Source organism: Lepidochelys kempii, chromosome 24 (genome assembly GCF_965140265.1).
Source record: "Lepidochelys kempii isolate rLepKem1 chromosome 24, rLepKem1.hap2, whole genome shotgun sequence".
In the NCBI taxonomy this organism is placed as follows: domain Eukaryota; kingdom Metazoa; phylum Chordata; order Testudines; family Cheloniidae; genus Lepidochelys; species Lepidochelys kempii.
The window spans coordinates 16,796,955-16,809,645 of NC_133279.1; the positions used below are offsets into that span (position 1 = coordinate 16,796,955).

The following is a 12,691-nucleotide window of genomic DNA, read 5'->3' on the forward strand; positions in this document are numbered from 1 at the left end:
AGGGCAGAGTTAAGGGGAGAGCAGCAGCCCGAGCTGGGCTGGTGGCAGAGGAAGAGGAGCTGGGGCAGCACAGACCAGCCGCGCCGAGGCGGAGCCAGGCCCAGCTGCAGGGGGGGAGCCGCGGGTGCGAAGCCCGAACAGCAGGACACGGCCCAGCCCCATGTGACACCAATGCCTCATGCGGCGAGCGGCTGGGGAGAGCCGGGGGGCCTGGGCAGAGGGCCCAGCGCAGGGAGATTTCGCCAGGCACGAGGGCTTCCAGGACGGACTTGGAGTGGGACGTGACCCCGACGTTGGGGCCGACGCTGGGGAGAAGGGTCCTGCCCCCTAGCGCCTGAGGGCCTGTGGGCCCCGCCAGAGCAGGGTCTGACCCACGGTGTCATTGTGGCGCGGCGGGAGGCCTGGGACGGCTGAGAGACAAACTGTGAACGTCTCTCATGACCCAGAGACGGCTGGTTGTGCTGTCCCTGGCCCACAGGGCGGGGTCATAGAAGATTAGGGAGGGAAGAGCCCGTGATACAGGCTCTCTGGGAACATCCCCTTCGTATTGCCCCAGATCCCACGGGACAGCCCCACAACTCCGTGACTTCAACACCCTGTTCCTGCCTCCAGCACGTCTCTTTCCTACCGTGGCTCCTTCGGCCGGTCCCAAAGCGTTCGCACCCCGCGGGAAGCTGAACTGACGTTCTCCGGGGCTGTGTCGCTCCCAGCCTCTGCTGCCTGATTTCCCCACTCGGGTCTTTCTGAGCCTAAGCTTCAGGCTTGGAAGGGCTTCCATATGAGGTGAAATGAAACGGGTTAGGGCTCTTCAGCCTGGCAAAGAGACGACTCTGGGGAGATGCCACAGAGGGCTAGAAAATCATGCCATGGGGTGGGGAAAGTGACAAGACAAATAATATTTCCCCTGTCCCACACCACCAGAACAAGGGGTCACCCAATGAAATGGACAGGAAGTAGGTTTCATGCAACCAAGAGGATGTACTTTTTCCCCCACAATGTACAGTTAACCTGTGGAACTCATTGCCAGGGGATGTGGGGATGGGCAAAAGTATATGGGGGTTCAAAAAAGAATTAGATCAGTTCCTGGAGGATAGGGCCATCAATGGCTATCAGCCAAGATGGTCAGGGACGCCACCCCATGTTCTGGGTGTCCCTAAATCTCTGATGGTCAGAAGCCAGAAGGGACAGACAGGGGTGGGTTTCTCCACATTTGCCTTGTTGAATGCACTGCCCCTGAAGTTCTGGGCATGCCGCCGTCAGAGACAGGACACTGGACTAGCTGTGGCCTCTCATGTTCTTACTGGGCTTCTTGACAGCACCACCCACGAGAATCACATTTTTCCCCATTGAAATAAATAAATAAAATTGCAGACAGTGTGCTCTCCAGTGTGTTTTATTCAGTGCTGCAACGTCAAGGGAATGTGAGTCCACCCGGGAGCCAAGAACCGCTGTGGGCGGGAGGGACTAACGCAGGCTGCAGGGTGGATTTCAGTACAGTGTTGCCTTTGCACCAGGTGGAGAATCAGGAGAGAAGCTTCAGCAGGAGGAGCCCAGCGAGGGCTGGGAGGAGGAGCCCGGCTGGTCTCGGAGTCACGCCCGCCGCGCCGGAGGCCACTGTGCATTTGGCTGTGATTAGATCTTCCCCGATCCCTGCGATGGTCCCTGAACCCGTTTGTAACTGGGCGCAGAAGGACTCAGAAACGCAGCCCTTTATGTCCATCTGTGTTGGTCTTTCGCCTGCGTGTGTGGGGGAAAGCAGGCGATTGTCAGGGAAGCAGCTCCACTCCTCCAGCTGGAGTAGGCCACAACTGCCCCCCACCCCTCAGGGCCCCACCAAACTCCCCCCAGCCTCCATCTCCACCTCCGGTCTGGGCCTGGATGGTCTCCCCCTCCTCCTCTGCTCTGATGCAGACTCACTGTGTGTCCTTGAGCCAGCCCCGATCTAGAGCCCACCAATGGCACTCGGATTGGATCCAGCTAGTATTAGCCTCCTCCCCTCCCTCCCCCCCCCCCCCAGCAAAGCACTAGCCCGGGGCTGGTGGTAGCTGTGGGATCTCTGAGTAGGGTGGCTTTCTAGTGAGTTACAGCACCATGATGGGACTCTGCAAAAGTAGGTTCCCTTCCCAGTCCTGCTGCAGCCTTCCTGTATGACCTTGGACAAATCATGGCAGTGCTCAGTGCCTCAGTTTTCCCATCTTTAAAATGGGCAGAACAATCCTTCTTTTGCCTCCTTAGATTACAGGCTCTTTGGGGACAGGGACTGTATCTCACAAGGTGTCCTTTAGCATCTGGCAGAAGAGGGGACCCCGAGCTCAGCCAAAGGTCTGTGCACCACCCGGCATAGCAAGCGCTCCCAATACTAAGCCAGTCCCTACCATGGAAAGCTTACAGACTAAACTAGGCTCAGTCAAAGGATGGGAGAAAAACCAGAGGCCCATGGAGGGGAAGACACTGGCCCAAAGTCAGCGCTGGGAACAGAACCCAGGTATCCAGATCTGCAGCTGATACCGTAACTTACCAGACCCCACACAGCATCTCACTTCTGCCCGACTGGGGAAGGGGGGTGAACAAAGGAAAACTAAGCCCAGAATAAATGAACGGAAGTTACCAGTTGTTAGGGTCTGGGTGATGTCGACACATCGGGTCTCGGATCCAGTGCACTGTATGGTCTCTTCACTGCATTGCTGAGAGGACAGAGAGTAGCAGCCCCGGCAGCTCCGGCCATTGGGTTTGGGGTCGGCCGGGGGCACTGGGAAGAAGCGGAACAAACGCAGTCAGCTCGGGGGACGAGCCCCAGGACGGGTCGGGGCTGGGAGAGCAGCTGGGGGCTGCACAGCTCAGCCCCAGGGGCCCCCTCCAGGGGGCGCTGTAGCTCCGGGGACGCCGGGGGCAGGGGAGGGGTTTGCAGCAGGGAGCCCTGGACCCCGCCCCGGGTGGGGCCAGCTGGGTTCACACCTGGTGGAAGCCTAGAGCCCCGCCCACCAAACTCCGCCCACCCAGAGGCTGAGTGTTATTCCAAGGGGCGCCCCCTGCGGGGCGGGAGCACCAGGCCCGGGAAGGTAACGTGGGGCAGGAGGTGCAGGGGATGGGGGAGGAGAGGCAGAGATGGGGAGAGGTACTTGTAACGGTGGTTGTTCTGCAGTCGTCTCCCACGCAGCAGGCGATGTTCGTCCTTGTTGTCATTCCCTTCCCGAAATTCATAGAGACAAGGCCAGCTTTACATTGGCTGGATATCACACACGTCTTGATAATGCTCTGGGTGTTCACTCCCACTGCAAAGGAAGGTGAAGACAGAGATTTATTCCCCTTCCACTCCCACCCCATCGACGCCCTCTTCACAGCGATGGCCTGTGCCATTAGCTTTCCTCTACCTGGGGGAAACTGAGGCACGGGAAGAAGAAGTGACTCACCCGAGGTCTGGCAGGGCTAGAGAAGGTCATATCAACACCTCAATCCAGCATTTAGACCCTCCAGCTCCCCACTCAGCTGCCGCCTAACCCTGGGGACCCCGAATCTCCTGCCTATAAAGTCCTTTCGTTGCCAAATTTTCCACCAGGGGGTACGTGGAGGACTGATGCTATGTGTCCTGCTCACCCCTTAGCTCCGGGTTTGATCCAGGGGACGCCTTCAGAGCACGACCACCAGATCAGGCTTTGCACAAAGCCCAGCCAAGGGCGAATGGGGGGTTGCCCCCCGTGTACCCAGGAGCCCAGTGGGTTGGATGCTCCATGTGGACGTGGGGAAATCAGGTTCCAGGGAATGTTTAATTATTTCATGTTACATGGGGCGGCTTCAACAGGGGAGATGAAGAGACCCTCCCGGGAGGCAAGGGGGTCCCGCACGTTCGTAGCAGGGGAGAGACCTGGGCTGAAGTCCCCAACCCAGAGCTGGGACTAGAACCCAGGAATCCTAGCCCCCCACCCTGTTCTAGGTTTGCCAACTTGGTAGTATTTAAAAAACGGACACTCCAGCAGCCCCATCCCTGCCCTGCCTCTTCCCCTGAGGCCCCGCCCCCATCCACTCCTCTTTCCCCCCCCGGGGCCCCCATTGCTCACTGCTTTTCCCCTCCCTGCAGAGCCGGGGCTGGGAGATGCAGCCCCCCAGTGAAGATAGGAGGCAGCCCCGGCTCTGGGGGTGATGACCCAGCACCCCCCACCTCCCCTGCTCACAGTAGATCTGACTGGATGCTGTCGGGTTCCCTTTTTGACCTGACTTTCCGGTTGAAAACTGGGAACCTGGCCACCCTATCCTGTTCCCGGACCATGGGCGGCAGGTGGACCCCCACTTCAGGGAGCCAAGCCCCATGGCCCCGCCCCTCACATGAGGTCCCGCCCCCCTGGCTGGAGCCCTAAGCCCCTCTGTTCCCTTCCCACATCTGGAGAAGCCCCAGACCGGCCAGAACCCAGACCTGCCCCTCCTCCTGCCCCCCACTGCCAGAGGAGCCCCAGGCTTGACCTAGCCGGCCGACTGACCTGAGCCCCGGCCTGAGCAGCCCGACTTGCACCTTCCCTGGCCTATTATGCCCACCGTCCATGTCCCTGACCCACGTCGGTTAGCAGCCATTTCACCTACCCTGCGTGGCTTCAGTAAAAATGACACCACAAGAGTCTTGCCCAGCGGCGCAGGTCTCTAGGTTCCCCGTGCAGCTCTTTCCTAGGCCAACACAAGTCTCACACTGCAGACAGGCCCCTGGAGAAGGAGAGAGAACATGACCGGTCTAGATTTGTCCCTTCCTTGCCCCCTCACTTTCCCCTGAATTTAACTGACCCCAGCTGGGATCTGGCCTCATCGACTCCAGAGGAGCTCCGGCCGACTGACTGTGGATCAGTTCGAAATGCCTTTTATATCATCTTGAGCTCCTGTCACTGACATTCAGATCTGCTGCCTTTCAGACAAACTCGTGATGAAAATCCGCTTTCACAAATGCCCTTGGTTTCTGGCCAGCTGTGAAGTGGAACAAGTCCCTACATCGTGCTAGTGATTTAAAGAATAAATATTTCCTCCCATTTCCACACTTGCTTCACTCATTGTTTATGAATTCCAGTCCCCTCCTCCTAGACGCTCCCAGCACAGCCCCCCTTATTCTCTTGCTGCTCTTGGGTAACGTTAACTAACAGTAGCACCGGGCAGGTGGCTCTGAACTGTTAGGGTGGAGACGTTAGGAAATCAGCCCCTGTAGGAACAGACCCCACTCACCCGTCGCCAGGAGAGCAGTGAGGATGCAGGCGGCAAGAGAAGCCTCCATGGTGATGGGGAAGCAGGAGATTGGCTCTGGGGTCTCTGATGCAGCCAAATCTCCAGCCAGAGGATTGATCAAAGACCGGCTGAAATGAGATCAGACGAGAGATTGCCCATGCCTGAGCCAGGTAAACAGGTGGATCCTCAGAGCTGTTTGCCACAGTTCTGGGGTAGCCGCATCACTGAGACCTTCCTGGCTGGGACGTTCGCAGCACCCTCCCAGAGCTGTCAGAGACAAACTTCAAATGCTTCTGCTGGAAGGTTGTCCGCGAGGTGACTGTTTCTGGGAATCTACGACGACCACCCACAAGAACCAGAAACAAGAGGGAGACAAAGCAGGCTGCTCCCTACAGTACCACGAGACGACTCAGCCACCTAGTTCTCGGAAGTGGGTTTTTTACCCACGAAAGCTTATGCCCAGATCAATCTGTTAGTCTTTAAGGTGCCACCAGACTCCTCGTTGTTTTTGTGGATACAGACTAACACGGCTGCCCCTCTGATACTTGTTCTCGGCTGGTTCTTTGCAGGCTGCCTCTGGTCCCGCACTCCCCTTCAGAGCCCTCATGACCGCCAGCAGGACCAGGAAACCCCACTCCCCCAACCCATCCACTCTGACAGTGATACCTTGTCGTTACAAACAGTCCTCAATACAAAATGTCCATTAACATTCATCGGGTGGAGGAGTGGGATGGGAGCCAGGACTCCTGGGTTCTGTCTCCAGCTCTGCAAGGTGAGTGGGGGCTAGCGGTTAGAGCAGGGAAGGGGGATGGGAGCCAGGCCTTCTGGGCTCTATCCCTGGCTATGGGAGGGGAGTGGGATCTAGTGGATTAAAGCAGGGTGGCTGAGAGGCAGGACACCCAGGTTCTAGCCCTGGCTGTAGAAGGGGCGTGGGGTCTAATGGTTAGCACACCAACAGCCCAGAGGGGTATCACTTACCAAAGGCTCCTTAGAGTAAAGTTTGCCTGGGGTGAAGTGGATGGCTAATTCTTCAGAGTGGACAAGCTGTACCAGGCTCTGTCCTGTCTCTGTCTCTTTGTGGAAGGGCTCAGTTATGTGCTGTGATATAACATCGAAACTTTAACGGAGGTTTGCCTGGCAGAGTCTGTAAGTTTCTATTCTCTCCGTCAGCCCTGCCCACCCTGTGGGCGTCTGTGCACACTGCCAAATCCTCCTCCATCCTGCCAGGAAATCGAATTAGGGGAATGAGTGATACCAACTCTCCTGGGGTGGCAATAGGGGGTAGCGGGTCACACCAGGGACAGGGCGTCTGGACTCCTGGGTTCCGTCCCTGGTGCCATGTAGATTAAGGGCAGGATTCTTGGGTCCCGCTCCTGTCCTTGGGAGAAGCGGGATCCAGTGGTGAGAGGAGTAGGGGTGGGAGCCAGGACACCTGGGTGCTATAGATGGGGAAACGGGGCACAGCAGAGTAGGGTTGGGGGAGCCTTGGAAATCTGGGTTCCATAAGGCCGTACGGTCTACTGCAGGGGCGGCCAAACATATTGACCCTCCGGAGCCGCATCTGAGGCTCTTCAGACGTTCAAGAGCTGGGGCGCACCTGCCAGGGCTCAGCCCTTTAGCCTTGCAGGGCGGGGGCTCTCGGGGCTTGAGCTGAAATCCCGAAATCCCCCTCCCTGCTGGACAGAAGCCAGAGGTGATGTGGGGTGGGAAGGGCATGTGTCCCCCTCAGAATTTTGCCAGGGTTTTGCTGGCCTTGCTCAGTCGAATGGTGCAACTGGTCTCCCTCCCTGCCCGGGAAAGTCACAGGACCCGTCTCTCCTTTTCATTGTAAACGTTATGACAATATTCCCCCCCCCTCCCCAGATCTCGTGATAACCTCTGCCAAGTTCCTGGTACATTGAAGTGCTGGGCATGGGATTGCAGTGGCGGATTTAGCGTTAGTGGGGCCTTGTGCTCAGCTTCATTTTGGGGGCCCCTCCTTGGGACCCAGCCAAGAACATTCCCTCTTATCTCCCCCTCCCCCGCCCCTGTTTTTCATTCTTTTTTTCTTTATCCTCCTCCTATAAGTCATAGCAAGTAAATGAAAATAAAGTGAGATACCTTGACTGGTTTGTAGTCTACTCCTTTCCCACAGACCCCTTGAAAATCGCTGAGGGTCTCGGTGGGTAACGTAATGATCTTTCCAAATATTGTGTGAATCGCTGGCTAACTATTGTAAAGTGCTTTTGATGCGAGCGCTTTATAAAAAATATATATATATTGGGGTGTGGGGTCTGGCCAGGACTTATAGTGCGGGAGGGGGCTCAGGGCCAGAGGGACAGGGTCTGGGAGGGAGTTAGGGTGCAGGAGCAGGCAGGGGGTTGGGGTGCCGGGTCTGCCCAGGAGTTAGGATGCAGGAGGGGGCTCATAGTTGGGGCCGGGGGTTGGGATGTGGAGCGCGTACCTGGGGCATCTCCCATTTGGCACAAGGGGTGCAGGTAGGAATGTGGAGGGGGGGTGCAGGAGCTCCAGTTGGGTGCTCCGGGTGGGTGGGAGGGAATGGAGGGGTGCAGGACACAGGGAGGGCAGGGGGCTGGGGGGGTGAGGGGATGCAAGAGTCAGGGCAGGGGGCTGGGGGTGTGAGCTGGGGCCGTAGGGGTGCTGCCGGCAAACATCTGTACAGCGGCGGGGGAAGCGCTGGGAGGCGGGGAGGAGAGGGAACGCGGCTGCTCAAGGGAAGAGGCAGGTGGAGGGGGGAGCTTGGCTGCCGGGGGGGGCACGGAGCATGCAGCAGGAGCCCCAGGAGCCGGCAGGACCAAGCTTCTGCCCCCGCAGCTGTGCGGCCCTGGGGCCCCCTGTCACTGGGGGGCCCCGTGCCAGGGCCCCCAGTGTTTCACTGTAAATCCGCCTCTCTGGGGAGGGCTAAAGCTCTGAGGGTGGTTTTGGTCCTTTCCCCACGTTTGGTCCATCGCACTCACCTGCAGCCCCGTTTAAAGCAGAGCGGAACGGGGGGACCCGGGCATGGAGAACAGCCAGGGCCCTGCAATGCAGCCGAGATTCTGCCAGGCCGGGCGTTCCCATCCTCTGCCTAATGACCTTGACAGCAGCGCTGGCTTCCAGCTGGTTGTAATCTGAGCTTTGTCTCTGCATCTTTGGCTTCTGTCCATCAGCCCCCAGCTCCCGCGTACTGTCCTAAATGTTATGCAAGAGGAGAACTGGACTCCCACCCGCAGCCCAGGGGAAACCTCAGTTTCCAGTAAAAAACCAAAAACCATCAAAAAGCTGAAAATCATCAAACTTTTGGTGGGAAATTGCAGGTGAAAAAATTCTGCCCCCAAAAATGAAAATGTGAACAATTTGGGGCCTTAAAATGAATACCTTTCAACCTTAATCCAAATATCTCCCACCCTCTGAACCCCTCGGCCCCGCCCCCCAGCCCAAAGCCCCTTCCTGCACCCCAAACCCCTCATCCCCAGCCCCACCCCAGAGCCTGCACCCCCAGCTGGAGCCCCAGCCTGGTGAAAGTGAGTGAAGGTGACAGAGGGAGGGGATTAGAGTGAGGGGGGGGCTCAGAGAAGGGATTGGGGGCAGGGCAAGGGTGTTTGGTTTTGTGCAGTTAGGAAGCTGGAAGCCCTAGAGGCAAGTACAACAAGCTAGAACCGAGCAGAGAGAAGATGTATCAGGGGCTAAGAGAGCAACAGACCAGCAGGCAGCAGAAGCTAAGAAACCCTCTGTTATTTATGTCCCACGGGAGCAGAAGTTCCCGCAGTTCGGGGGCTTCCCGACTAAACCAGGAGATGCTACGGTGGAGGAGTGGGTCAAGTCTGTGAAGGCGGCTACGCGCGCGCTAAGAGGACCTGAAGAAGATCATGTGGACTTCGTAGAGGAACATGTCAAGGACCAGACCAAGGCCACGGTACAGTTCTGAATTATGCAAACTCTCTGGCATAGCCAAAAAGCCGAACAACACCCTGTCGCCTGCCAGGAAACACTCATGCCACCACTGTTTCACCGGACAACGCGTGGCATGGTCCCGACACTCTGGCCTGAAAAGCTGCAGGCCTGGCAGGAACATCTCCCTGAGCCAGGGTTGGCCTGCAACAGACATGTCCATTCATCGAAGGGTCATGCTCCTTTTTATCTCAGTCAGGAGAGATCCCAGGTTACCGTTCGCTATTCTGGACAGGGAGGGCCCTGAGGCGGATGAGGTGTTTGGGTCAAAGGTCACCATGACGGGCTGGAGATAGCTCATAAATAGCAATGAGAATGTACAGCACCTAGCACAGTGGGGGCCGAGACTGGGTGCCTGGGTGCTACTGTAATACACCTAATAAATAGCAATCACAATATACAGCACCTAGCACTGGTGGGGGTCCTAGGTCTGACAATAACAATCAGATATTTGAACTCACTCCCGTCTGGCAGAGGCTGAGTGGCAGGTGCTTTATCAGACGGCTGCTTCTGTCTCTTTCAGGGGAGCAGGCCTCCTGGGCGTGCCATTACTAAGGAGGAAATTCAACCTGTGACCATTGGGTCCCTAAGCACAACCTGGAACTAGAGGGTCTCTGATTCAAGAGCAACCCTGCAGTCCCCGACTCATAAACCTCTGCCACGATGCACCCACTCGCGGGGGCTGAAGACGCTCGCTGGCTCAGACAGGGGTCCAGCTCTGGGCTAGGAGAATGCCCCGGGAACCTGAAAGCAAAGCCCAACCAGCCGTGGTTAGGCCGGTTTTTTTTGTACAGCCGGGGACTGAGGAAGAGACAGGGGCAGGCCCTGGACTGGGTGGAAATCAGATCGCTGAGGTGGATCGAGAGCCAAGGAAGGGCCGTGTTCAGAACCCTAGGGCTGGAAGGGCCCTCGAGGGGTCATCTAGTCCAGTCCCCTGCACTCAGGCTGGCCCTAAATATAGAAGAGCTGCATGGGGGATCATGTGCCCCCCCCCAATTGCTGCTTGGCCTGGTGGGGCAGGCTCTGTCCTCCTCCACTGCCCCTGCCCCTGGCAGCCAGGCCCGGGCAGCCCACAGCGGGAGAAGGACAGAGCCCCCTCCCCTCTCTGGTGGGGCAGGGAGAGCCTGGCGGTCCAAGGCTGGGCTCAGGGCAGCGGCAGGGGGTCACTGGGCAGAGGAGACATGTGGGGTGGTCACACGTCCTCCCCTTTAGATTGTGCCCCCCTCCCGGTATGGGGAGGCCTGAGTCGTCTCTGGCTGAGGGAGTCCAGGCTTAGCCGGTTTGGCCGGGGGACATCAGAAGACGATCCAGAAAACAGGGTGTTTTAACACCGTTCGGTCAGAGGCGGCTGGAAGACCCAAAGCGAGATGGCTGGACGACACACAGAAGGATCTGATTAACCGCAGAGCTGCTACAAGGCAGACTGAAACGGAGAACTGGGGTGACCCCGTGCGTCTGACCGTGATGCAGGCTCTCTGGGAACATCCCCTTCTTATAGCCAGGCCCCCGGCTGCCATGGGAGACCCCCACGCCTCCGCTACTTCAAGACTGGGTCCCTGGGTCCAGCACGTCTCTTTCCTACCATGGCTCCTTCGGCCGGTCCCAAAGCGTTTGCACCCCCGTTGGAGGCTGAACTGACGTTCTCCAGGGCTGTGTAGCTCCCGGCCTCTGCTGCCTAACTGCCCCACTCGGGATATTTCTCACCTAATCTCAGGACATGGAGCAGCTTCCATATGAGGCGAGACTAAAATGATTAGGGCCGTTCAGCTTGGCAAAGTGACGACTAAGGGGGGATGCGACAGAGGGGTAGAAAATCATGCCACGGCACGGGGAAAGTGACTAGAGAACTGCTATTTCCCCTGCCCCCAGAGCACCAGAACCAGGGGTCACCCCATGAAACGAACAGGCAGCAGGTTTCATACAAACAAGAGGATGTACTTTTCCCCACAGTTTACAAGTAACCTGTGGAACTCATTGCCAGGGGATGTGAGGGTGGTCAAAAGTACAGCAGGGTTCAAAAAAGAACTAGATCTGTTCCTGGAGGATAGGATCACCCATGGCAATTAGCCAAGATGGTCAGGGACACAACCCCCTGCTCTGGGTGTCCCTAAACCTCTGACTGCCAGAAGCCGGGAGGGAAAGACAGGGGTGGGTCTGACCTAAATTACTGTGTTTCCCCTGAAGTTGTGGTTGTGCCAGGGTTGGGGACAGGGCACCGGACTAGCTGTGGCCGCTCTTATGTTCTTACCGGGCCTCTTGATGGTCCCACGCACGAGAATCACATTTTCCCTCCATTGAAATAAATAAATAAAGTTCCAGCACGTTTGGTTTCCAGTGCGTTTTATTCAGTGCAACAAAATCAAGGGGATGTGAGCCCGTGCAGGAGCCGAGAACGCCTGGAGGGGAGAGGGGCTGACGCAGGCTGCAGGGTGTATTTCAGTGCGGTGTGGCCATTGCACCCGGGGGGGAATTAAGAGAGAAGCTCCAGCAGGAGGAGGCCAGCAAAGGCTGGGAGGAGGAACCCGGCTGGTCCTGGAGCCGCGCCCGCTGTGCCGGAGGTTGTGGTCGTTGAAGTCATCCCCGCCGCACGGGAGGTCGTGGCTGCTGGAGCCACGCTCGTCGTGTTGGGGGCCCCGGGCCCCGGCGTCGCGTCCGTCGCGTTGGGGGACCTGGGTCCCGGCGTCGCGTCCGTCGTGTTGGGGGCCCCGGTTCCCGGCGTCACGTCCGTCGTGTTGGGGGCCCCGGTTCCCGGCGTCACGTCCGTCGCGTTGGGGGACCCGGGTCCCAGGGTCGCGTCTGTCATGTTGGGGGCCCCGGGTCCCAGGGTCGTGTCTGTCATGTTGGGGGCCCCAGTTCCCCGCGTCGCGTCCGTCGCATTGGGGGACCTGGGTCCCGGCGTCACGTCCGTCGTGTTGGGGGACCTGGGTCCCGGCGTCACGTCCATCGTGTTGGGGGCCCCGGTTCCCGGCGTCGCACCTGTCGCGTTGGGGGTCCAGGGCCCCAGAGGTGCGTCCGTCGCGTTGGGGGCCCAGGGCCCCAGAGGCGCGGCAGTCATGTTGGGGGCCCCGGATCCCGGAGGTGGGTCCATCGTGCCAGAGGCCGCAGAGCCTGTCCAGGAGGGGTGACCTGGAGAGGGGAAGAGACCCATAGGGAGGCGCTGACGGACGGGCTGGTGCTGCATCCCAGGCCTGCACCATTCACCCTACACAGTGACAGGGAGCAACAGTGCCCCCCACCTGAGAGTGAGGCCGCAGGTACCCTCAGCATCCCCCAGGTACCCCCTCCCAGTACACACACCCCCCTCCAGCATCCCCCAGGTACCCCCTCCCAGTACACATCCCCTCCAGCATCCCCCAGGTACCCCCTCCCAGTACACACATACCCCTCCTGCAGCCCCAAATTACCCCTAAAGTGCCCCCCAGTTGTACCCCCCAGGTCCCCTCTCCCCTGGCAGCGTCCTCTATTTGGGAACTGGAAATTTGGCAACCCTGGCAATAGAGAGCCCTGGATCCTGCCCTGGGTGGGGCCAGCTGGGTTCACACCTGGCAAGAACCCCGAGCTCCAA

The 12,691-nt window shown here is 58.5% G+C and overlaps 1 protein-coding gene across 2 annotated transcripts; it reads right to left on the reverse strand.

The window, feature by feature from the left end:
- Window positions 1-1,383: 1,383 nt before the first annotated feature.
- LOC140902476 (phospholipase A2 inhibitor gamma subunit B-like) lies at window positions 1,384-8,275 on the reverse strand. Of its 2 annotated transcripts, XM_073322586.1 has the most exons (7): window positions 8,154-8,275; window positions 6,175-6,294; window positions 5,197-5,324; window positions 4,573-4,689; window positions 3,120-3,272; window positions 2,609-2,749; window positions 1,384-1,737 (listed from the first exon to the last, which is right to left on the reverse strand). In XM_073322586.1, exons 3-7 carry the CDS (start codon window positions 5,243-5,245, stop codon window positions 1,523-1,525), a joined length of 675 nt encoding a protein of 224 aa, XP_073178687.1. In that variant the 5' UTR covers window positions 5,246-5,324; window positions 6,175-6,294; window positions 8,154-8,275; the 3' UTR covers window positions 1,384-1,522. The 2 variants fall into 2 exon arrangements, with proteins under 2 accessions (XP_073178687.1, XP_073178688.1); XM_073322587.1 differs by lacking the exon at window positions 6,175-6,294.
- Between the last annotated feature and the right edge of the window lie 4,416 nt (window positions 8,276-12,691).